The 25749-nt window shown below is 38.0% G+C and overlaps 2 protein-coding genes across 5 annotated transcripts in view; both read left to right on the top strand.

Annotated features, from left to right (window-relative positions):
- Positions 1-662: 662 nt before the first annotated feature.
- LOC127448468 (MIT domain-containing protein 1-like) overlaps positions 663-25749 on the top strand; it is a 202494-nt gene continuing 177407 nt past the window's right edge. Inside the window, exons 1-8 of one of the 2 annotated variants that reach the window (XM_051711006.1) lie at positions 663-726; positions 1066-1225; positions 1301-1402; positions 1522-1658; positions 1785-1871; positions 1999-2111; positions 2434-2494; positions 3267-4556. In XM_051711006.1, the coding sequence (XP_051566966.1) occupies positions 1081-1225; positions 1301-1402; positions 1522-1658; positions 1785-1871; positions 1999-2111; positions 2434-2494; positions 3267-3362 (741 nt within the window). In that variant the 5' untranslated portion in view covers positions 663-726; positions 1066-1080 and the 3' untranslated portion in view covers positions 3363-4556. Of the gene's footprint in view, positions 1226-1300; positions 1403-1521; positions 1659-1784; positions 1872-1998; positions 2112-2433; positions 2495-3266; positions 5045-25749 lie in introns of those variants that run through there. The other variant, XR_007898530.1, reaches the window with a different exon arrangement.
- The window catches only part of LOC127448453 (uncharacterized), a 21106-nt gene continuing 1411 nt past the window's right edge, over positions 6055-25749 (top strand). Inside the window, exons 1-10 of one of the 3 annotated variants that reach the window (XM_051710977.1) lie at positions 6055-6108; positions 9720-9863; positions 11139-11210; positions 11775-11913; positions 12128-12263; positions 12458-12616; positions 12860-12928; positions 13313-13510; positions 14569-16090; positions 22337-23349. In XM_051710977.1, coding sequence (XP_051566937.1) covers positions 11153-11210; positions 11775-11913; positions 12128-12263; positions 12458-12616; positions 12860-12928; positions 13313-13510; positions 14569-16090; positions 22337-23349 — 3294 coding nt within the window. In that variant the 5' untranslated portion in view covers positions 6055-6108; positions 9720-9863; positions 11139-11152. Of the gene's footprint in view, positions 6109-9426; positions 9868-11138; positions 11211-11774; positions 11914-12127; positions 12264-12457; positions 12617-12859; positions 12929-13312; positions 13511-14568; positions 16091-22336; positions 23350-25749 lie in introns of those variants that run through there. The other 2 variants (XM_051710978.1, XM_051710979.1) reach the window with 2 other exon arrangements.

Genomic DNA, 25749 nt, shown 5'->3' with positions numbered 1-25749 from the left:
TCAATCACAACGTTCATAATGTTTAATCCAAAATGCATCAAATTAATTTAGCCTATAACCAAAAACACAAATTAAAGAATAGCCTATGTCTCCCCTCTTACAAAGTGGAAAACCCATTGCTTCCCGCGGTGCTCTCTTGTGATTTTGATTCGCGATTCACGAAACGAATCATGCAGACCGTCTTGTGAACCGATTAGACTGATTCAAATTATTCGATTTGTAATGTTATTTTATTTTTTTATTTTATTTTTATTTTTTTATTTATTTATTTTGTTTATTTATTTATTTATTGTTTGTTTGTTTGTTTTGTTTTTTTAGAGAGAAATTATTTTTGGAAGAATATACAGCATGCCGATAACGATTGTTTTCCCTTCAAAGTGACCTCCGAAGGCATAATTTAGGCCGTTATTTATTTATTTATTTATTTATGCACAGATCAAATGAAAAAGTAGGATATCCACTGAGAAATGTGTTGTATAATATGTTTTGCTTAAATACGCTGCTATAATAATGATACTATAATATTAGCATAATTTTGTTTAATGTAAATGAAATTGGTTGAATTAGTAAATCTGTACTTTTTAATATTTTGCTTTGGTATATATTTTTATTTTATTTTATTTTATTTCCCGTGCTCAACGGAAACGGAAGTTGGTCCTTCAACATAATGGAAACGGGTGTATCCAGACTTTAGTTCCTCCAGGAAATATGTAAACGTAATGTAAGGTATGGGATTAAAACGATTTATTTCGCTCCGAAAGTAGTATTCGTGCTCGAATATCTTTTCCATGTGATTATTTAAATCAGTATTAAGTAAGGAAATTAGTTGTCATTGATGTAGTGAGACTTTGGATCACCAAACCAAAGTTGGGAGGTTTACAAGAAGGCAGTGGTGTACTACTCTTAATCATTTTTCTAATTTTTCCTTCTTCATTTTTTGCTTGAACGAGTGTACTGATGTCTGCTATGACTAAACAATAGCCTTTCTTGGTTTGAGTTATACACATGTAAGAATCATCATTGCCCAGAGGATTGTACTCTTCTGCACTTATTTTGTTGCCCCAGTTATCAAACAAAGGGATGGCTCAGGATTTCCTCCCAGGCATGGAGAGCTCTGCTATCTCTGTCCTGAAGAGAGCTGTGGAGCTTGATCAGAGCTCACGCTTTCAAGAGTCTCTCGTGTGCTACCAGGAAGGGATCCAGCTCCTGTTAGATGTACTGAAAGGTATGCCACAGAGTTTAGTCCTGACTTGATGGATTTAAATGGTGTCTAAATATAACCATATTGACTCTTTCCTAGCTGTAAAAGATGACTCAAAGAAGGTCCACTACAGAGAGAAGATCAAGGGCTACATGGACCGAGCAGAACAGATTAAAGAACATGTGAACAAACTGAAAGAAGGTAGTAGTCCAGCATGGTAAAGATGACATAGAAATTGTTTTTAACCTGGTTTGCTTTGGACTTCAGTATTTGTTCGTTGTCACATTGGCTATTCTGGCTATTTTCTTCTCACCTGTCAGAGGGTAAATACCACGAGCAGATTAAGATAGCGGACAATTCCACTGGTTTCAGCTATGAATCCCTCTTTAAACCATACATCAGAGACGGGCTGACTGAAGTCTGGGTGGAGGACCCCTACATACGGCATGTCCATCAGGTTAAGACTACAGTGATGTTCCTTGATTTAGGAGGCAATAAAATACTGAGATCTAAAAGAACTAAATAACAGAGAGAGAAAATACAACCACAATGTAATTCACCTTAAAGATGTTTTAACTTGCAGTTATATAATTTTCTTCGCTTCTGTGAAATGCTGCTGAAAGGCCCATGTCAAGTAAAGACTATTCACCTCCTTACCTCACAGGATGAGGTATGGTTCTCTACAAATGTTTTTAGCTGGTTACCATTACAAGTTTTACTTATTTGAATGGACTAACATCACAGTTGTTGACCGCTGGCTGATATGTCTCATGCATTTAATTTTGTGAATTTTCCAGGACAGCTCCTCTCAGCAAACCATGGCCCTGGCAGAAATAAAGCAGTCACTACAGAGACAAAATGTTTGTTTGGACTTTCAGTGCTCTTCTACTATTCATGATAGGGAGATCAGGTAACCCCAAATCAAACTACTGAATAAGTAAATAACTGAATAGAAACACACATTTTTTTATAGAAGAGTTGTATGAATGTAGTATCAGACCTGCAAGCACACTGTTGTACTGAATATCAGAACTGCTTTTATTTGGCCACAGGTGCTACAACAGCACTATTGATCATGTGATATTGCTGAATTGCACTTAATTGTGAGAATGGAGTTCCAAAAATGAATGGTATTAACAAGTGTGTATTTGTTGCTGCAGCACAGTGAAAACAGCTGATCATTTGTTGTTGGGTGCAGTTGAGTTACTTCATATTCACTTTTTTCCCCTCAGGTTTAATAATGGTTGGATTATTAAAATCGGCAGAGGGCTTGATTATTTCAAAAAACCAAAGGTACCACCTTAATGGAACAGTTTTCACTCAATTAAAGGGATAGTTCACCCAAAAATGAAAACTCATGCCATCCCAAATGTGTGACTTTCTTTCTTCTGCAAAACACAAATAATTTTTTTTAGAAGAACATCTCAGCTCTTTATGTTCAAACAATGTAAGTGAATGGTGGCCAGAACTTTGAAGCTCCAAAAAGCACATAAAGGCAGCACAAAAGTAATCCATAAGACTCCAGTGGTTAAATCCATGTCTTCAGAAGTGATTTGATAGCTGTGGGTGAGAAACAGATCAGTAAGTCCTTTTTCACTATAAATCTCAACCTTTGACCAGCCCCGACCATTAAGTGCCGGTATGCACAAAGAATGTGATTTGTCGGGAAAAAAAAAAAAAATGAAGAAGAAGAATGTGGAAGTGAAAGTGGTGATTTATAATAGAAAAGGACTTCAATACTGATCTGTTTCTCACCCACATCTAATATATTGCTTCTGAAGATATGGATTTAACCACTGGAGTCGTATGGATTACTTTTATGCTGTCTTTATGTGCTTTTTGGACCTTCAAAGTTCTGGACACCATTCACTTGAATTGTATGGACCTACAGAGCTGAGAGATTTTTTCTAAAAATCTTCATTTATGTTGTGTAGAATTATGAGACATTTTTCATTTTTGGGTGAACTATTCCTTCCTAAGCATTTATATCTGTGAATTGTTTAAAAATGCATTAGCCTATAGACCTAAAACACGAAAATATAAAAAATAATTTCTTCTCTTTAAGGGTCGCTTCTCCATTGGATACTGTGATTATGATTTGAGAGAGTGTCATGAGACTACTGTGGACATTTTTCATACAAAACACACCAAGAAGTCATAGTCTTCAAAGGTCCTTCCACTGCCTGGCATGTCTATAGGGAATAGGGATGTACTGTATCCTCACAAGCAGTCCTCACAGTTGAAGTCATTAAAACTCATTTTTTAACCACTCCACAGATTTAATATTAGCAAACTATAGTTTTGGCAAGTCATTTAGGACATCTACTTTGTGCATGACACGAGTAATTTTTCCAGCAATTGTTTACAGACAGATTGTTTCACTTTTAATTGACTATATCACAATTCCAGTGGATCAGAAGTTTACATACAGTAAGTTAACTGTGCCTTTAAGCAGCTTGGAAAATTCCAGAAAATGATGTCAAGTCTTTAGACAATTAGCCAATTAGCTTCTGATAGGAGGTTTACTGAACTGGAGGTGTACCAGTGGATGTGTTTTAAGGCCTGCCTTCAAACTCTGTGCCTCTTTGCTTGACATCATGGGAAAATCAAAAGAAATCAGTATTTCAGGGTTTTGTGAATTGAATGTCATTAAATATAGCACAATAAATTGTTAATTGTAAATATTTGATCATGGAGATCTTCTGATATGTACATTAATTTGTATTTTCTAAAAGTTAAGATCCGTGTTGATTTATGACAGTTTATACCTGATGCTTCAATTTAGAGAGCTTACTTTTATTGTTGATTCTTACTTTTATTGATGATTCTCACCTTCATCGAAGGTTTTGATTAAATGTTATTGAATACTTGATGCTTGTATAAAAAAATCTTTGTCTAAACGGATATCTTGTTGGGATTGGTGTATATATGTATATAATTTACTCATACCTTATTTAATGTTATTGAATGTATTTTGTAACAAAACAAATGGCTTTTCTAATTATGTGATGTCATGACGTGGTCTATATAAGAAAATGGGTGGATAGATATTTTCGAATTCGCTGAGGAAAGCCTAGTAGCCTAAACGTCTGTGTTTGTTCCCCCATGTTAATTAAAAAAGAAGCAACAAAAAGCTTTGAGTGCGGATCATTATTTTAATGTTTTAAACGCCTGCAAGTACCATGTTCATCTGTACAAACAATAGTACGCAAGTAAACACCATGGGACCACACAACCATCATACCACTCAGGAAGGAGACACATTCTGTCTCCTAGAGATGAATGTAGTTTGGTGTGAAAAGTGCAAATCAATCCCAGAACAACAGCAAAGGACCTTGTGAAGATGCTGGAGGAAACAGGTAGACAAGTATCTATATCCACAGTAAAACGAGTCCTATAGCGACATAACCTGAAAGGCTGCTCAGCAAGGAAGACGCCACTGCTCCAAAACCGCCATAAAAAAGCCAGACTACAGTTTGCAAGTGCACATGGGGACAAAGATCTTACTTTCTGGAGAAATGCCCTCTGGTCTGATGAAACAAAAATTGAACTGTTTGGAGGAAAAAGGGTGGGGCTTGCAAGCTGAAGAACACCATCCCAACCGTGAAGCATGGGGGTGACAGCATCATGTTGTGGGGGTGTTTTGCTGCAGGAGGGTCTGGTGCACTATACAAAATAGATGGCATCATGAGGAAAGAAAATTATGTGGATATATTGAAGCAACATCTCAAGACATCAGCCAGGAAGATAAAGCTTGGTCGCAACTGGGTCTTTCAAATGGACGATGACCCCATGCATACCTCCAAAGTTGTGGCAAAATGGCTTAAGGACAACAAAGTGAAGGTATTGGAGTGGCCATCACAAAGCCCTGACCTCAATCCGATAGAAAATTTGTGGGCAGAACTGAAAAAACGTGTGCGAGCAAGGAGGCCTACAAACCTGACTCAGTTACACCAGTTCTGTCTGGAGGAATGGGCCAAAATTCCAGCAACTTATTGTGAGAAGCTTGTGGAAGGCTACCCAAAATATTTGACACAAGTTAAACAATTGAAAGGCAATGCTAGCAAATCCTAAATAAGTGTATGCAAATTTCAGACCCACTGGGAATGTGATGAAAGAAATAAAAGCTGAAATAAATCATTCTCTCTACTATTATTCTGACATTACACATTCTTAAAATAAAATAGTGATCTTAACTGACCTAAGACAGGGAATGTTTTCTACGATTAAATGTCAGGAATTGTGAAAAACCGAGTTTAAATGTATTCATCTATGGTGTATGTAAACTTCTGCCTTCAACTGTACTTGGACAACAAAAGATGTGCCTTTATATAGCCCATTTTCAGCATGTTATTGTTCTCTAACTTATATAATGAGAAACAACCGATTTTAATGTCTCTTTTTAAAATATGCTGATCTGTACCAATATAAAGTGCAGGGGAATATTCTGAGATGACTGTGGCCTAATATAAACTTTCATATGTCATTGCTTTTATTCTGCTATTTTTAAACATTCAAGACTGCCATTTGTATTTATTATCTGGTCTGCGTCTGTAAGTGTAGTTAAAAAAATGCATTTGGGAGTATTTTAGTATTTTATCATATCTGTACGTCACCAATATGTGCTATGGATAAAAAAAGAAATTGTACGAGTGTTCTGTTTTATACTTTTGTGCTGATTGCAATGAAGTTAATATTCTGTGCAGCAGCGCTCTCTTGTGGACGTGCGGTGAACGACATCACTAGTTTAAAATGGGGATGAATTGCGGTATGTTACACCTTGCGCTCAACGTCACGGATCACACGACGGTGTTTTTGCTTCACCACCTCAGTTAAAAAGCAAGTGAATGTCAGACATCGCATTAATACAGCGAGAACTTTACTTTCTCAATGAAGTACATCAGAATGTGAGTATATTCCGACACATTTCTACAAGTTTCAAGACATTCATAGTGTTAGTTGCCGTATTGTTTTTGATTTGAGATCTTTTATATTGGCCAGCGTAAGATTTATTCATTTTATTTATTAAAAAAAAAAAAAAAAAAAAAAAAGCATGTGTGCTAATATCACATGTACCCTATTTTTTATCAACCGATAACTTTAATTTCATGCTTTTTAAAATATCTGTTTGTATGAGGTCATTTTTATATGAGCCTGTGATCTTGGATATGGGGCATTCTGACCATAAAAAACTGTGTGTTTATGAACGGAAAATGGGTGTAGTATAAGAAACCATGTTGATTTTAATAACTAACTCTTGCGCAAAATCAGACATTGTTTTTAGTTAGCATATTGTGTCTTTCAAATATTTTGCTTATTATTATTATTATTATTATATAACTGTATTATTAGAAAACATTTACAATGAAAAATGGATGAATTCCCTGCAGGAGGGGATTAAATCTGTCTATAATCGCCCTTAATCTCGATATGCGCTCCTCATCTCAAAAATATAGAGAGTGTCTTTAAATAACACATTAATCATCTCTCAAGGGAACTTAGTGTAGGCTACTATTGATGATGATGATGTTGATGGGTGAATCTCATGAAAACACGCACAGTTCACATTTCACCCCAACATAAATATATATATATATAATTTGCTTAAAGAAACTGAAGCCTAATTTTGGAACATTAATATTTGTGTGTTGTGATGTGACATTATTTTCATTACAGCTAAGCACATTTCCTCCCAAATTACTTTTGAGTTTTTTTTTCTCTCTCTCTTTCTCTCTCTCTCTCTCTCTCTCTCTCTCTCTCTCTCTCTCTTTATTAAAACGGTAATTTTACAGTAATATTTTTACAGCATAATAGAAATGCATTACTGCAATACAATGTTTTTTTTTTCAGATTATTATTTTATTTTTTTACAGTAATGAGAATGGGGCGGGGGTGTGGCAGAAGGCTATGTAATTATCATGACAATAATGCAAAACCTTAAATATGCTAAAATTGGCTTCATTTCCTTTATGCAAAATATGACCTCTTTTTAATATTATTTTTGGGTGATATATGACAACGAGAGATACATATTCTTGAAACTTTTGTGTGATTCATCCTGATGAGGGTGGTGATGATTATTAGTATGGGATCATGTGTTAAATTTTATCAATTAAAATGGGTGACACTTTACATTGCAGATATTTCATGTAACTACAAATATTTGTCACATTGATAATAGTAACAATGTGTAATTGCTATGTACTTGCATGCAATTACAACATAACATGAGCACTGGAATTTACAAAATGTGCTTGACTGATTAAGATAATTCAAGTTTAATAGAAAATCAGATCAGATTATGACATGAATGCATGTGGGTATAAAATAGCCTATATGATCCTTTTCAAACAATTCATCAGATAAATGGCAAAAATACTGTATTTCCTTGTCCGAATATAATCTGAGGGTATCGTTGCCTCAGCATTAGTAAAATGTTCCATGGCAAACCCATTTTTATAATAAGTTACATTAAATGACACATACTGTATGTGCATATGACTTTTGCTCCCTCTTTAAATGCCCATCTGAATATGAAAATGTTAAATTAACAGATGGATTAGATTTGAAGACCAGACGCATTAATGTAGGCTAGCTGAAAGTCACCCAGATGTCGAGCTGACTTTTGTCCAGGAGTAAACGAGAGGGATTTGTGGCCAACTCTGGATCCTGACACAGATTTATGCTCTGTATCTGGGGCAAAGCTGCCCTGTGCTTCGGAGTGCTGGATACAAAACGTTCCATCATCAGAGATAATGGGTAGTTAAATGAATGATTGACTAAAGTGTAACATTTGTAGGGTCAGAGGGTCAATGAATGGGAGATTAAATTGTCTGAATGAATGTGTACAAATGGCCAACTACTTTTTTTTAACAACCAGTCTGTCACTGGTTTATCTCACATTTTAAACATTACAAATAGGTTGTAGCCTACTTTCACAGTTACTTATAGTAATGAACAAGAGGGAGCTGAAAGCTCCTGTCATTGTCTAAGTGTGCAATTTGTTCTGATGTTAAAATACGTCCTCCTATCCCAGCTTAATATCCTGATACAACTCGAACTATAAGCCATTTGTAGGTTTCTCTGAAAGGAGTAAAATCTGAGGCTCATGGCGCTTTCAAAACTTTGCATTATTTGTTTGAGCATTTGAACCAGTCTGACACATTGACATAGGCTCAACCAAAAGTGTGAGTTTTGAGGCAAGACTATCAGTTTGACTGACCAATGGACATGGTAGTGATCGGGAAACCTGCTTGAATACAATCATTATTTTTGCAATTCTGTTTGGTGATCCTAGAGGCGCAGAAAATACACAAGTCAGATTTAATGCCACCATGTCAACGAACCGTTCAATTCTTAACCAAGTGACCCTTGTGATTTTAGCATCACAGTCAGCGTTGTTGCACGCCAGTGTGACCGGTCCTGCTCGGCCCTCTCTGAGCGGGATTTGATCTGACATCAGCCGGCATGGGAGGCGGGCGTTCTAACGAGGAGGCTAAAGGCTGCAGCCTCTAGTGTCAGTCGCTAGTGCACCTCTTGAGGCCAGGGGAATGAGGTTTACACATACCGCACAGCTATCATGTACCAGCGGGCTCCCATTACACTCACCCCTCTAAACCTCACACCCATCCGGGTCACGGCACCACTGTATTCGGTCCTGCTCGGCCCGCTCAGAGCGGGATTCGAACCGGCATCAGCTGGCATGGGAGGCGGACGTGCTAACGAGGAGGCTAAAGGCTACAGTCTCTAGCGTAAGATGCTAGTGCGCCTCTTGAGGCCAGGGGAGTGAGGTTTACTCATACCGCACAGCTTTCACGTACCAGCTGGTTCCCGTTACATCAGTACTAGGCAGACCATCAGCCTAATTTAGACTCTAAGCTAGTGCTATAATTCGAATCAACCACTTTTCACCCAAGCTAACCTACCTTTCAGTGGAGTGTGACTTCATTTTGATAATTTGCATACAAAAACTGAATTGCACCCATGTCTGTCAATGCAAATGCATGACACAGACGACAGTTGTTTGGTTACCTTAACAGTGATATTTTCAACTGTTACAAGACCAACAAAAAGGAATTTAAATTTGCTACGTCTGTAGCTTGCATGACTGGCCCAGTTCATGTTAATTTTGGACTAAATAGCTAACTCGTGCTCCCTGTCTCTCTCTCTTTCTATCAAAATACTGTAAATGCACTGTAGTTGAAAGAGTGATGGGTGGTGGGTTATATTGGCTGATGGCTTCATCAGCTCTGCATCCAACCACCAGCACACTGTTCCCTTTCTGTCTCTGTGCTTCAAAAGCTGTTTAGTATTTTAGAAGGAGCTTAAGTGTGTGGTAAAAGCAGTTGTTGGGAATGTAACCGAGTTCGACAGAGTGCGTGTCCAACTCCTTAATGCCAAACGTCAATCTCATCAGTGTGGTTCTTTGTCGATGCCTGCTTTGCCTTTTCCCTTTTCCTCCCTCTCTGTTTCACCAGTGCCTCTCCTGATTTTGTTCTTTCTCCAATCTGCCTTCCAGCCCCTATAACTGTCTGAAAATGTTTGAGACTGGGATAGAGCTGTCACATTTATTTTGATGTAAGGATACGCATATCATTTTAAAGGAAGAAAACAGCTAAATCAGGCAACACAGAAAAGAGGAAAGAGGATTTTCACAGACAGAGTAAGTACGTTATCATTCCTGCTCATATTATTTGAAGTACTGTGTTCTAGGGTAATTCTAGTGCATCTCTTTTCACATAGGAAATTATTTCTCATTTCATTATTTTATGAGTTACTGAATAAGTAATTGAAGTTGATAATCAGTATTAATGCTTTTAATAGGGTTAGCTTTCTTTCCTTGTTTCTAAATCCATAAAATTCATTCATTAATTTTCTCTGCCACCATTTTTGATCAGTGAATTTGTGTGTCATGGCAGCATTTAAGCCCTTGTTCTGTTAGGCTGTGCCAGAACTTTGTGATTAATCTGTAGTTGTAAGATTAGTGCTCAGTGAAATCTTACAGTGGTCTCTATGCACTGTCATCAAGCGATATCGCGCTGGACATTATAAGGAGATTGTTATTATTTATCTTTAAAGAATATATATAAATATGTTTCCTATGTAAATTTTTGTAAAAATGAGTGCAGTGGAGCCACACAAATAAGCAGAGGTATTAAAAAAAAGGGAGGGACTTGGTGGACTTTGCATGTGTGTTTTTCCGTTAGTACATGTCTGTGTTATCAAGGCATGTTCAGTGATAAGAAATGACAACAAACCTATAAAATGTATAATATAATACAGACACTCATAAGGTAGAAATAAGGGTGACACACTTGTCCAAAATAAGGACACGGTGCCCCAAACATTTGGTTTTGCTCCTTTTTTGTTCCCTAGTAAAAGGGCTGGAAGAACTTAAGCACATAACAGTTTCATTACAGAATACTGCTACTAATTTGTATTTAATTATTTTTGTTCTAAAGTAACAGAACATGCAAAATTGTAATTATGCTGAATCCATTTCCTTGCGTGGTAGTATATAAGTACACAAGCCTAATCACATGGTAAATGTAATTACCTTTGATCTCTGGTGGCTTGAAAAAAGCTTTCTCTTATCAGATAACGGTGTAGACCTAAAGCAAGCAGAGAAAATTTAGCAACACTTTTCCTCAAGTATTTCGCATGTCAGTGTCAATAAATTACCCTTCTGCTACCCCGTTTGAGGTGAAGAACAACTCATTTTCTCTGTAACTTATTTGAACAATTTGCAGTTTAACAACTATTTACAACTAGTTTTGTTGGTAAACTATGATTTTCAATTGTCTGAAATTAGAACCTTTTCTATGAACCAGAGTATTTCATTTATGGTTGAACTGTTGTCCAAACCTCTCCTGATTTAATTTCTTATTACTTCTTGTTCTATCTTTATTGATTTCTGTGTAACTGTCCTCATTAACAGCTGTAGCGGTGAAGATGAATGCTCTGGAAGCTTCAGGAAGCCCAGAGGGAGGAGGCAGTAACAATTTAACAGGTCAGGATTCTTTCTATTAATGGCATAATGTTGCCATTAATATAGGGACTGTGCATTAAGTGTAAAGCAATAATATTATATCTAAAAATATAAAATAAAATAAATTATAATGTCAGATATGAGTTTCTTCCAATCCACTATCAAAAACAAAAGCATTAAAAGTGTTTGGACACTTAAAATGAATTAATTGCATTAGATAACAAAATATGAAACAGAGTGGCATTTATTGCAAAGATTGCATAAGCATGCTTTTCAAGCAAAACATTTTAGCTTTGTTTTGGTTTTAAATGATACAACAATAGATAACTACATCTTTGGGCACCTGTGTGAACTTGAGGAAGTCTGACCTCAAACATCCACTATTATGATCTTCAGACCAGTTAATTGTAGGAATGGCAAAGAAAAGTGTATTTATTAGCAATGGTCTAACTTCATTAGTTAACAGATGCCATTCAGATGAATTCTTACGTTTGAATTGTGGGTTCAGTGTCTAAATACTTTTTGGTGTCACTGAATATACTACAGTATAATATAATCCAAAGGCATTATGTGTCTGGTGTTTAGGAAAGAACAAGTCTAGGTTAAAGTCTTTCAAGTCACGGCTGTTTGGGAAGATAAGGATGAAAGAGGATGATAGTGGTTTGAAGCAGAGTCAGTCTGAGAGTGACATCACATTGGGTGTTGAAGGCTCAGAGGATGATCAGTAAGTGTCACATACTCTCTCTTTTGCTATTGTCTGGTCTACTGGCTTTCCTGCTGTTTTTATTTGTATTTTTATTATTATATCACTATAACAAGAATCAACTTGCAAATGTCAAATTAAAACTTTGTGAGTTTTGATCAAACGCTGTATAAAACATTTAAACCCCTGCATGATTTGTACTTGCCCAATCAAATTTAACCTCTTTTCTACTTAGCTTCTCCCAAGGCTTGATAGGATCCCGCACATTTTCACATGACAGTATTTTCCTGGCAGAGCACAGTCATACAGACCCTGAGCCACCAAGAGTTCTGTCTCAAGAGAACATTCATGGCAAAATTCGAGCTCTGCAGGTGGGTACAATTAACCACAGAAACGTAAACACACAGGACACAGAAACATTTGTTCTGAAACTCTTTCTTGTTCCAAGTCTACAGTAAATATAATGCATTCCTTGATCTCATGCTTCAGAGAATGTTGCAGAATGTTTCAGATTGTTCTTATTGAGAGCAAACAGTTGAAACTCCTTTTTGTTGTTGTTGATTAGATGAAACTCCAGCAGCAGAAGATGCATCTATGTCCTCCTTCCCTGCTGTTGCCCATGAAACGTCCTGAAGACTTAGGCGGAAGTTCAGAGGATGATGGCCTTCCTCGTAGTCCCTCTGAAATGCTTTGTGGTGAAGGATCCAAGAGCATATCAAAGAAGGTGCGTATGCTGTAATATACAGCAGTATCCTGTATAGAGCATGCTAGTTCTTCTAAACCATTATTATTATGACTTAAGTGTATGTGGAGTATGTATTGGTGATGGATGCATGTTTGCTAGATGAGTATGGCCTTTCAGACTAAATCATCTGCATCTGTTTTTGACTCATTTTGTGTCTCCATTACTGCTTGCCCTTATCTCACTCTAAATATGATGCAAACCTCCATGTCATTATGCTTGCAGTTTCCCATCCCTCCCAAGAACCACAGTACCTTGAGTTTAGCTGGAACAGGAAGTGAGGAGGAAGAACAGGTAGCCTGCTGTCATTTCCTATGTCATTTTTCTCAACACCCATGTGTTGACATTATACCTAAAATCCACAAGAGATGCTGTTCGCACACTGAATGACAAACAGACTGAAAAACATCTATAAAAAATACTGGAGCATTGAAGAAAGCTAAACATTTGCATGCTGGTTTTTAACTTACAAGCTGCACTTTTTCACTATGCAAGTTTAATACATTTTTTTACTTTTTCAGTCTGTTTGTCATTCTTGTGTGGATTTTGGATAAAATGATTTGTCTCTACACACCTGAAGTTATACAAGTCTTGTTTGAGTGCAACACTTCCTTCTACTTGACATTATACTTTCAATAGATTTCTTTGTCTGACATGTGATGTAATGTCTTTTTCCAGGCCTCTTCCCAGCCCCTCTCCCCTCGGCCCGTTAGCCCAGCACCTGCTCCCCTCTCCCGATTTTCCACAAGCTCAGTGGTGGATTTTAACGCTCCTCCCCAGTTCACTTCACTCCTGGACAACTCTGCTGCTCATCACCGTATGTCAGTCAAACCTAAGAACCAAAGGGCCAGTACCAAGAAGCGTGTGATCACTTCAGTGAGTACTTTTTTACAGCCTCCTTCTAAACCCGTTATCCATTAGTATTGCTTTTGGCAAACATTCTTTGCAGTGCTAAGTCTTTAAATTAATGTATTAGTTTCAGAAATAGTTCACCCCTTAATTAAAATTCTAGCATTATTTACTCACCTTCAGGTCATTCCATGTATGCTGTATGCTGTTATTTTTTCCATGGAACAAAAAATTTGACATTTTAAATCATCTACATGCTGTTCTTATCAGTTCAAAGTGAACATATTTGTCAAGATCCAAAAAAGGAAAAAAAATACAACATAAATATAGTACATATGACTCAATATTCCAAGTCTTCTGAAGAATACAATTTTTTGGATGGACTTTTCCTTTAATTCTTGCAGTTTATTGATATTGAAATTAAAGGAATGTTCTAGGTTCAGTGCAAATTAGATTAAATCAACCACATTTGTGTCACGATGTTGGTCAATACAGAAAATATTTCCGATTTATCCCTGGTTTATTTTTGTTTTTAAAAAGCAAAGATTGCGGCTGTAATACGGCACTTAAAATGGAAGTGAAAGTCCATAAACATTAAAATATGCACTGTTTCAAATCTATAGCCACAAAATTTAACATTATGTGGGTTAACATGATTTTAACGTGATAAAATTGCTTATATTATATGTATAAAGTTGTATTAAAGATGACAAGTTTTTTTACATGGCGATGTAACGCTGTAAACCCTGTGAGTGATTTTATTACACTAAAATCATGTAAGCATGTACTGTTTAATGTTTACATATTGTGGCAATACTTTTGGACTGGCCCAATTCACTGGATTATAAGTGCTTTACTGTAACTGTGATTTTTCCTTCCTCCTTATTTTTTTAATAAACAAGGGATGAGTTTAAAAAATTTTTTGTGGGAATCAAAATTATGCAACAAATGCTGTCATTTGAGCTTAACATAATGAACCTGGAACATTCCTTTAAAATGGCATGTGAAACATTTTGTAAAATATTAATTTGATATTTTATAACTATAGTTTTTTCCTTATGAGCTCTCTCACCTTGTACTTTCAGACTGGAAGCAGACCACGTTCTGAAAGTTTGAACAACCTGGAATGTTCATTGACTGAGAGGGAGGAAGACAAAGGGCTGCCTCTTGTTAAAGAGATACGTGCTCGCTCATATTCCTCTCAAGTGTTACGCCCAGGAGAGAGGCTCACTACTTCCCACATCAAGAGCATCCTTCCAGTTTCACCTGTAATGTCTCTACAGAGTACTGGAGATAGTAAACAAACTGAAAATGAGCATGGGATAAGCATTCTGTCCACATCTCCTCAGAGCCTTAACCTAAAGGAGCTGACTCCTATTGCATCACTAGCATCCACAACAGGCCAAGAGTCTACAAAAGAAAGTAAATGCCTTCCAAAATCAGATCAAGCCCAGGCAGCCAAACCCCCAATCCCAGTGGTGCCAATCGATCGAAAGGGGAGTGAGATACTTAATAGCTCCAAACTACTCAAGAACAACCAAAGTAACCTGGTGTCAGCTGTAAACCCAACTGTAAGACCAAGTGTGACTACCACACAAGAACTGAGTGTTATGCAAGATGAGAAGTTTAATGCAGTAATACAAAACAAGATAGACTCATTGAGCAAATGTGGTGTTCAGAATGCAGTAAATGTAGAAAACTGCCAATCAAAAGACCAGCACCTGGCTTCTTCTCAAGTTTCAGACAGCGTGATTTGTGAAGTGAGTCTGAGACCATCATCTTTGAGGAGAAATGCACCTTCCACAGATGAAAAGCATGAGTCCAAGACCCTTCAGCCTGTCACCACAGTGTTGGCTGTTGGTCAGGAAGATCACTCTCAGACAGAGTCCACTAAGCAGCAGAGACCGGTGTCTGGATCATTCCACTTCACTGTTTCTTCAGACAAGAATCATGAGCGGCCAAGGACTGCAAGCTTCACTGGAGTAGTTGGGCAAGCCGGACAGAAAAAAGAACCTCCATCTCCTGCCAAACCTCCTTTAAATTCCAAGACGCAGTGCCAAATTATTCCACAAGCTGAGAAAAGAAGACAAGACCCATGTGCTAATTTACCACCAGAATCAAAGTCAGAAGAAAAAGCAGCCCCCAATCTAGCAGTGAATTCCCAGGCCAGGGATGTGGAGGAGAGTCAGGACAATGAGATGCAGGAGATTGGGGTTGAGGCTACAGAGGAAGAGGTACAGGAGGAAGTGGAGGAGGCAGAAGAGGCAGGTGAGGATGTGACAGATGTTGAGGAAGGAAAAGTGAGAGAAGCTACTAATGCTTTTGGAGTAAAGCTGCGCTACACCTCTCTTTCACTAAAGTTCCGCTCGGACAAGGCACAAAAAGACAGGGTAAAACCTCTGGCCTCACAGTCTGATTCAACCAGCTGCAAGGAACCTGAGAACCAGCATACTAGCAAGAGCTATATCAGAATTGATACAAAACTCAAAAACCCTCCTCTACAAACCAAAGAGCCCTCCACCTCAACCTCTGTAGTTTCCTCCAGTTCCCCACACAAGAGTGTCAGTAGAGACCAAGAGAGAGGTGGCTGCTTCCTCAGACAGCCCGGTGAGTTTCTTTTTGTGGCTTTCCATGGTGCCTAAAGATATAAATCCTCTGCCCTATCTAGTTTGCAAAGAATTATGACAGTGTGAACAGCATTCCCACGTGAATAATTTTCCAGGTCACACCAGGAAACAGCCTGTGCTTTTCTGAGTCAAAGCTTTCAGAAACCTGTTTGGTCCAAATATTTAACCACTGGCATAGAATTGTGGGAGACGGGGGGCACACGTCCCCGACCCCCCCCCCCCCAATGCTGCGAAGGGGGTGATTTGCCCCCCCCCAATCATGCATCTGTCCTTGTTTATATATTTTTATCAACGCTGAAAATAATTTTGTATGAGATAACTTGCAATTGCGTGGCTGTGAGTGTCATATTGAGACAATTCCACCCTCCATTGTACAAGTTGGTATCGCCCAACTAGACGGCGGTGTCACGTGGTACCACTTACTTTTCTCAGCGCTAGCCAGGATGCAAGAACTCACAGTTGTTTGTTATTACCTGATGAGGATTTTTTTAAATGCTTTTATAGATAATGCTGAGGTGGATTTTTATTCACAGGTATGAAGCCTTGCAATTATCAGTTTTTATTAAAAATTACTATCCAGTGTAAAATGTCTCCAAATGGATAGATTTAAATGCGGATGAATGGAGGATTCGATTTTGAAGGGTCAAGCGCCCCCTGCAGGAATAAAACTCACAAGACACAGTCAGTGGCTGACAACATGCAATTTCGATCTGTAGGCCCGTTATCCACACAAAACTTTCGTATGAATTTAGAAAACATAAGGTATATCACATGAGTCATATGTGGAATCAGTGAATATGTTAAAGGCGTCCATAGAAATGATCAGTTGTTTTTCATGGTGAGTAAACCAGACAGGCATTTCAGATGAGCAGGTAAGAATTGTAATTTTCTGAAAGGGTAAATGTTTTATGAAACATTAACCCTACTGCTTTTTTCTGAATTTTTGATATGATACAGTGTATAAATATTTAAGAGTATGCATTGATTTAAGGATGACTGGATTATACAGTTTTACTATTAACTGCGATTAAAAATATCACGGTTAATTTAACCATAAGAATTTAGAATCCATCGTTAAAACCCATGAAATGCTTTATTTACATGTGGCAAAAATATTATATATAATGTATAAATATATAGTATAAAAGAGTTTTTTGTAAGATTTTGTAAGCCTAAATGGGAAAACTCTGAGTGGGTACTGGAGCTGTTGCTATGGTTACGGATGGTGGCCGCGAGGTGCTTTAATGGCCAGGTGTCGCTAACTGAATGTGAACATTCAATTCATGTGAAACTGAAGCTTAAACACACGAATTCCAAAATATAACAGAGGGATTCAATCTACCAGATTCATATCCATCAAAAAAGCATCTTAAATTGACTGTTTGGCAGCATTTAAATGACTGACTGAAGATAACGGATGTAAATTATGCAGACAGAAGTCATAGACTCCACTAGTCGTCCAACAACAAACTAGTAAGTTTAATATTTGTAGCTGTGGTGATTTTAAAGTGTTGAATTAAAGATGCCACTTTTTGTAATGTTTAAGCGTGCTGACAGCGTTTGCGTGCTGTCTAGGGTGACCAGATTCCTGCTTGTGGAAAACGGGACAACTGAGAGGGGCTCAGCAAAAATGAAATTGACGTATCCATACCTAGGCGCAGATCAATGCGAAGTAGAGGGTGAATCCGCATCTGAAACTGTTGTCACCTTGTACAGCAATTTTTCTCAGTGTACGCTTGTCTTTAAAGAGTTTATTGTAAAATGCAGAGCAGTCCAGTCCAAAATTAAGACGTACGAAAGCATTGCCTTCATGACTGTTACACTGAGTCGAGATTTATCTGGTGTCCATGCTGCATTCATTAATGAGAACACACGCTCCACAGGCAGGCATAAAACAAACTCCACGGCCTTGGCTAAGACTCCGAAGTTGATGGTCTTGCTCTCCAACTCACGAAAAAAATGGAACTGTCAGACACGGCTGTCTTGTTCATGTTCCACTCAGTGATGCGACGAGTGACAATGTTTTTGCACGAGCCCACTCATCAAAGAGCGTGGTTTCGTCAATCAAACTGAGAGCGGGGATTCTGGAGTAGAAATGTTCGAGGCTGCTATGAATGACTTTCCACTCTGGGATGTCTCTCAGTAGGGCCCACTCAAGTTTTTCTGTGTTCTTCAATGAGCGGCTCCAATTTTGGAGATAATCCACCAATGCTGAATAAAAGTTTCTCACTGCACAAAAGAAATCATCCGCTCGCATGTCACCAGCTTCAACCAGGGCATTCAACTGCTTTTAAATGTCAGAGGGTATGAATGATTCCTCCAGACTGGCCTGCAAGACTTTTCTCAGGTGATGAATGTGCAAAGCCACTTCTGTGGCTGATATGTGGTCTTGTTCTACTATCTCCAGTGCACGGTTAAAAGTGGCTGTTTGCTTGAGTGCGAAGCCAATCCAAAGTTCAGTGAAAGGATCGCTGAAAATGTCTCTTAGAAATTTGGGGCAATTTTCTTGAGAAAGAAAGTATGCACGCAGACCATTGAAAACGTGTAGTATTCTTTCAAGAGCTGGACCAAGAGAGAGGAAACGTGTGTTGCCATGCTGCAGTAATTTCTGATAGTCCAGCTGCACAAAAGCGAGTACGTTGCATATGACAGCTTCAGATTTGGTGCGGGCAGAAGAAAGTTTCAGATCATACACTTTCTTGATCAATTTCGCAGTGCAGTCAGCTGAACGAAAACTATGGCCGTGCACAACAGAATGATAAGCAAAAAGTCCTTCACTTGCATGCACCTTGTCAAATTTGGAATTTTGCTTCACAAAACAAATCGGTAACACTTGGTGTGGCACACTTGATTTTAGCAGCATCCACATGCTTTTTTGTATGAACATGCTGCGCGATGTTGGTGTGGCCTCCATGGGCGATGGAAAAGCGAGCTCCACAAATCTCACACCTCACTTTACTAGGCTTTGTCTGTGACTCCTTTTTTAGAAATGTGAACACTTTTTGAAGATCCTCATCAAATTTACATGCACGCTTCCTTGACATTTTTCCAGCCGCAGTATCATCTGTGTGCTCTTTCAAACAGACTCTTCAATCAGTTCACTAACTGGACGTCTATTGATAGGGGATTGTGATTGGATATTTTAATCCAATCATGTACCTCAAATAACACAGTGTGATTTTATTGGTTTTACAAGCCGTATCCATGGCTACCTTTGATTAGAATACACAAATGACTGAGAAAGCCACATAGGCGATAGAGAAATATTAGGAGAGGGGAAATACGGAACAAAACACGATTATTAGGAAAAAGTGCTTAAATATGGGACTGTCCCGGGAAAAATGGGATATCTGGCCACCCTAGTGCTATCAGCAAGTAAACTGAAAAGTTGCGTCTTAAATCGTCCTCATTATTTAAAGCATTGCTTCTGTAAATATTCACCACTTTCAACAATAAATGTCAATTTTAGTCATGATTAGACTTTAAATTGCCTGCTGTGAGTAATGTTCCCATTATTATTCATAGTCCAAAGGTTTACTTGAAAGGTGTTGTGGACAGTATTTAGAGTCTGTTGCCGATTCTTTGTCTTGGGGTGTCTGAGAGAACGGATTGCTTTAATAAACTGATGCAGAAGAAAAAACTGTTTAATGCCGTGAACTTGTGCACCCACAATAATCTTACATTTTCGCACTTTTGAAGCACTCTGTTTACACTTAAGCACATCACTGGGATGCGCATAAGTGGTGTTGTGCCCTAGATTGGAGCGTCTCTTTTTACCTCCTTTGTGTGTGTGTGTGTGTGTGTGTGTGTGTGTGTGTGTGTGTGTGTGTGTGTGTTTATCAGTTTTCTTATTGTAGGGCTTCCTTTAGCATCCACATAACCCCCAGAAATATGTCCACATAGACGTTTAGACAATTGTCATATGATATGCAATTTTAAGCCAAACCTCTACTTTCTAAAGCGACAAAGGACTTTCCTGAACCAACAAACTAATAAAACCTTTCCCTTCTCTATTCCCCATTAATGATTAGTGAATTTTAGAGCAGTGAACAGCAAAACACTACAGTAAAGGGGTGGCATGATTAAAACAAAAGTGCATAGTATATGTGCCATGTGATTTTATTCACAAATAACAGTGGCGGGCCGTGCATTTACAGTCTAGGCCTTCAGTGTATTCATGCCATCAAGAAAACACAGTTTCACAATGAATAAGACACCCTATGCCTTTGGGCATCATACATTATGTCACAGCTAAATAGTAATACCAATTGACATTTTAAAAACTCGTCCACGCACGAAAGCCAAAACTTGAAATGACACTTAATGCTCAAGCCTAATTTTAACTGCAGCATGACTGTTTTGTGAAATGAACGTCTCCCGAACAGACATTCAAAAATCATAATTTTTCATATGAATCTACCAAGGAGGTCTATAATACCTGGAAAAATCTATCTAATAATATTTGCGATTTAAATGGTGCTTGCAATAAATTTTGTTTCATCAGGGTACACGGTTATGCTGTGTTCCATTCAAGTTGTATGAGGGATATTCCTACTTGAAATCTCCGATCTCTGACCATAAATGCATTCCATTCCCCGATATTCAGAACTGCAACGCTCCCGTTAGCTTTGCAGGGGTTTGACTCTAATTAGAGATGTCTCCTAGCAACCCAACTGATAAACAATGCTGCAGCGCTAGCATTTGTGCTTCAGGAGTACGATTATCAAAAGAGATTATGTTTTATACACCTGTTTCTGCAGGCGTTTGTTAAACAAGATTTTATATCATGTAACGTGGAAACAAACTCATTTATCGATATTATTAATAAAGTGAATGTTTATCACTTACTTTGTATATCTCCCTGTGTGTCGACATGTTTGTGTGTCATCATGCCCCTGCATCTCGGTGAAATCGGAGTTGAGAATTTCTGCACAAGCCTACAAGTTGTAATTCTGACTTCAAGATGCATTCCATTGCATTTTTCTTAGTAGGAAGTTGTAAAATCCGACTTTCCGAGTTGAATGGAACGCAGCTCTACTTTTTAAAACTTGATCCGACACTGAATGCTCAAGCAGCCTAATTTACACTTAGAAAACTCCTGATGTTGCTATAACAATGTAAAAAGCACTTACCAATTTACTTGAAGTGAAAATCAGTCCTCCTTTCCTGTTTAATAAATTAAGCAATCACATGGTCATGCAGAACATCTCATGTTTTTAAATTCATAAGATCTTTCTCAACGGCAATACCAGCAGTGATGACAGCCAACTCGTCAGACAGCTTGATCTTATGCTTTTCGCTCTTGAATTACGTACATCACTTAAAGCGTGATTGCATCACTCAAGGCCAGCTAGAAGACCTTCACCGGGACATATTCTAAAGATCACACCCACCAAGAACAAATAAATCAATCTGATTGGCTGATGACTCTGACAATCTGACTTTAGTTGCTCATTCATTTGTACTGTTGAGGGATTCTGCAGAAATTCTGAAGGCCTGAAGGGGTGGAGCTCAGACTTACGTGCTGCTTCGGGCATGCAATTTGTTTGTAGATTAATTAAGAGTGGAAAGCGATTAAAAATACATAGGCAAAAAGGTGATTAAGAATGAAAGGATGAAAAATATTTATTTATTTGGCATGTTAGGCCAGCAGAGAAGGTTTTGCTGGCCCTGAGAATTCGCCACTGACAAATACATATGGCTGCACAATTAATCGTATTTTAATTGCGATAACCTCTCACGGTTAATTAATCATAATCGTCTGCGATATTAGTGAGCTAGCAAACAGGTGTCAGCCAGGTAAATAATTAGGGTAGGAAGGTCAGTTTTGTTGATTTAAACCTCGATAGAGCATTATCCTTAAAAACCTTGTCTGTTTGGGAGAACATTTAACTTGCTTTAAGCACCACTCAGTGGACGTTTCACTTTGGAACTGTCACAATACATGTAATGAACCATGCAATGTCATTTTGCAAAAGTGTTGCCACAGTCATGTAATTTCCATGTAATTGTCATGTAAATGTGAGATGAAAAATGCAATTGCTACCAAAGCAACATGTTATTTTGTGGACACTTTCAGTCTACTTGTTGACTCGCATGCTCTTTAGGACTCGTATAACACTTGAATAAGCTTGTTACTGAAGTTGGCAATGTAATGCAAACAAAATGTATAACCTTACAAGTCTTGCACTATATTAAAAGTGTTTTGATTCTTATGTATTTTCAGAACCTCCTCAGTCGTCACCTTCACCTAGCAAGGCCAATAAGATTGTCCCTTCACTCCCTAAAGAAATTATAGATTTGCCTCCAAAAGAGACTACAGCTGTGTCCTCTAAGGAGAACACACCAACATCTACAGCCTCCGAGGTGTCCTGGATGGAGATGGCTAGAGAGAAGACCAGAAGTCTACAACAGCTCTTTACCAGTAGACTGCCCGAGTTCCCCGGCTTACAAACAAACACGCGACCAACAACCTCGAACACAACAACACCACAAACTCAAACATCCACTTCACAAGCCAACGCAAGAATCACACAAAACATTATAAGCCAGCAGATAGCAACACAGCCTTCTCTGAAACAAACAGAGATGACTACAGTACCATCTGCACAACCATCTGGAAGATCTACACAAACTACCACTCAGTTTTCACCTTTGGAAGCCCACACTAGAACAACTACAAGCCAACCTTCAACAATATGTACAAATCCAACTCAGACAGCCACCAGTCAGTCACAAATTGACAGTACCAGAGAACTTAAGTTTCAATCAAAAACCCAAATTTGTAATTCAACTACAAAATCAGCTCAGTCAACAGTTACATGCACATCGAACATACAATCCACCACTCACACTGTAAACACAGTAAAACAGCTATCATCAACACTATGGACACCACAAACTCCACCCATCCAACAGTCGTCATCACTGCGAACAGGACCGGTTCAAACACCACAAACCTCTGTACAATCTACAAGTCCCACACCTTCGCCAGCTTACCCACGTCTATCATCAAGCCCCAAGTTAACATCCCACCTGTTTTCCCAACAGTCTGCCAATACTGTCTCACATGATCAACCTCAGAATGACGGGGTAATCTCAGAGAAAGATGACAGGGCACCTGAGCCACAGGATAAGGGGAACGAGCTAGAGGATGGAAGGCCAATGTGGGCAGCAGGATTAGGAAACAAGACCTCACTGGTGCAGCGCTGGGAGAACCAAACAACTGCTGCAGCCAAAGTATCATTATTCCTATTATTACATCTCCAAACATTGACATGCATTTTTAAACACAAGAAGTTTATCAATTAAACCTGTCTCCAGAAAATCAAAACCCTGCAATTTAGGGCAATTATCGTAATGCAATAAAGTGATGCAAATCAAATATCACAACATAAGTCATTCATAATTGGCTTTTTCAGTATTCATCAACATTGGAAAAGTTATTCTTTTATTCTGCTAATGAAAAAATCTGATTAGCTTAGTGTTTTATTTTCTGTTGTTTCAGTGTCTCACCTGTATCTCTGTACTAGTCCGTACTTTTGTACATTTCTCAGCAGTTGTTGAACTTTGTATTGCAGGACTTCTCATGTTACTGTTTTTTTATGATAAAATACTTTTGTAGTATTCCACATTTGTAAATCGCTTTGGATTAAAGAATCTGCTAAATTAATTAATTTAAAGATATAGTTCACCCAAAAATTACAATTCTCTCATTATTTATTCATCCTCATGATATCCCAGGTGTGTATGACTTTCTTCACCAGAACACATAGGAAAATATCTTAGCTCAGTAGGTCCTTCAAAGTAAGTGGATGGTGATCAGACTTTTGAAGCTCCAAAAATCATAGACAGTCAGCATAAACATCATTGATACGACTCCAGCGGTTAAATTAATGTCTTCTAAAGCAATACGATCGCTTTTGGTGCAAAAAAATATCAATATTTAAGTACTTTTTAACTCTAAATTATCGCTTCCGGTAAGCTTCACGAGAGGTTGGATTTCAAGCAGCCTCTCATGTGATGTATTCACGTTGCCATGATACAGACATAATCTTACATTCTCCACTCAGATGAGACATCCAGGATAAGCACACAAACACACCATTGTGAGTAAAGAAACAGATAAAAAAAAAAACAACAACAGCAAAAAAACAAGCTACTGTACAGCATTCCTCCTCACTTGTAAACAGCGCTACTCTTCTGGGTGTGTCGTACGTGGGTTAGTTCTCATGTGAACATGCCAACGTGATTACATCAAACGCACGTACTGCTGCTGACTGGAAGCATGATTTAGAGTTTAAAAAAGTACTTAAATATTTCTATTTTCTATTTTTCTTTAAATTTGTTCTGGTGAACATACACAGTCATACACACCTGGGATATCATGAGGGTGAGTAAATAATGAGAGAATTTTCATTTTTGGGTGAACTACCCCTTTAAATGTCTCACAGAGATTAGGGAGTTAGTTTACCCAAAACTGAAAATTCTGTTGTTGTTAACTCATCCTCATATCACTCCAAAACCTGCAAACGTTGCTCTTTTTTTCCCTTACAATGAAAGTGCATGGTGTCTGAGGCTGTCAGTCCCTAACATTCTGCCTAACATCTTCTTTTTGTTCCAGAGAAGAGAGAAAGTCATACGGATTTGTAAAAACAAGAGTCTAATGGTGGCAGAATTTTCATTTTGGGGTAAATTGTCCCTTTAAAGGAGTAGTTCACACAAAATGAACATTCTCTTATTGATGCCATCCCAGATGCGTATGACTGACTTTCTTCAGCAGAATACAAAGTAAGATTTTTAAATGTTGAAGCTCTGTAGGTCTTTATAATGCAAGTAGACGGGTACCATCAGGCTGCTGGCTATATGACGGTCCAAATGGCATATTTAGGCAGCATAAAAGTAATCCACACGACTCCAGTTGATCAATTCATGTCTTCTGAAGCAAATCGATAGGTTGGTGTAAGAAACAAATAGATAATTTAAACTTCAACTTTAAAAAATCGCTTCCTTCCAGTCAACGCATCGGTGACGAGAAGTCAGAATCGCGCACTCTGTATACAACAGAGGAACGAACATCACAAGAGAGTTAGTTAATTTCAAACAGAAATACAGCGCTGGGCAGAAGCAATGATTTAAAGTTAAAAACGTTTTAATTATCGATTTGTTTCTTACACCAACCTATTGGTTTGCTTCAGAAGACATTAATTAATCGACTGGAGTCACATGGATTATTTTTATGCTGCTTAAATATGCCTTTTGGACTATCAAACAGCCAGCAGCCTGATGGCTTCAACATTTTACTTAAAATCTTAATTTGTGTTCTGCTGAAGAAAGACAGTCATACATATCTGGGATGGCATCAGGGTAAGTGAATAATTAGAGAATTTTCATTTTTGGGTGAAATATTCCTTTAAGTGACGAGTGCTTGAAGTGAGAGGCACAGAAGCCCAAGACCACATGGTGTCACTAGAGAGCAAACTGTGTTCTTTTTGAACTAAAAAAAGTTTTTGTCTTAGGCATTTCTCATGAAAGGCCCATGAAAGCTTTGATCTTGAATTTTCAAGGTACAAATTTTACAGTATATTCATAGCTTAAAGAAGGACTCTGATAAGGATACTCATCATTCTAGTTCAAAGG

Source organism: Myxocyprinus asiaticus, chromosome 11 (genome assembly GCF_019703515.2).
Source record: "Myxocyprinus asiaticus isolate MX2 ecotype Aquarium Trade chromosome 11, UBuf_Myxa_2, whole genome shotgun sequence".
NCBI lineage: Eukaryota > Metazoa > Chordata > Actinopteri > Cypriniformes > Catostomidae > Myxocyprinus > Myxocyprinus asiaticus.
The sequence above is the reverse complement of the archived record's forward strand: the minus strand, read 5'-3'. Positions and strand labels throughout refer to the sequence as shown.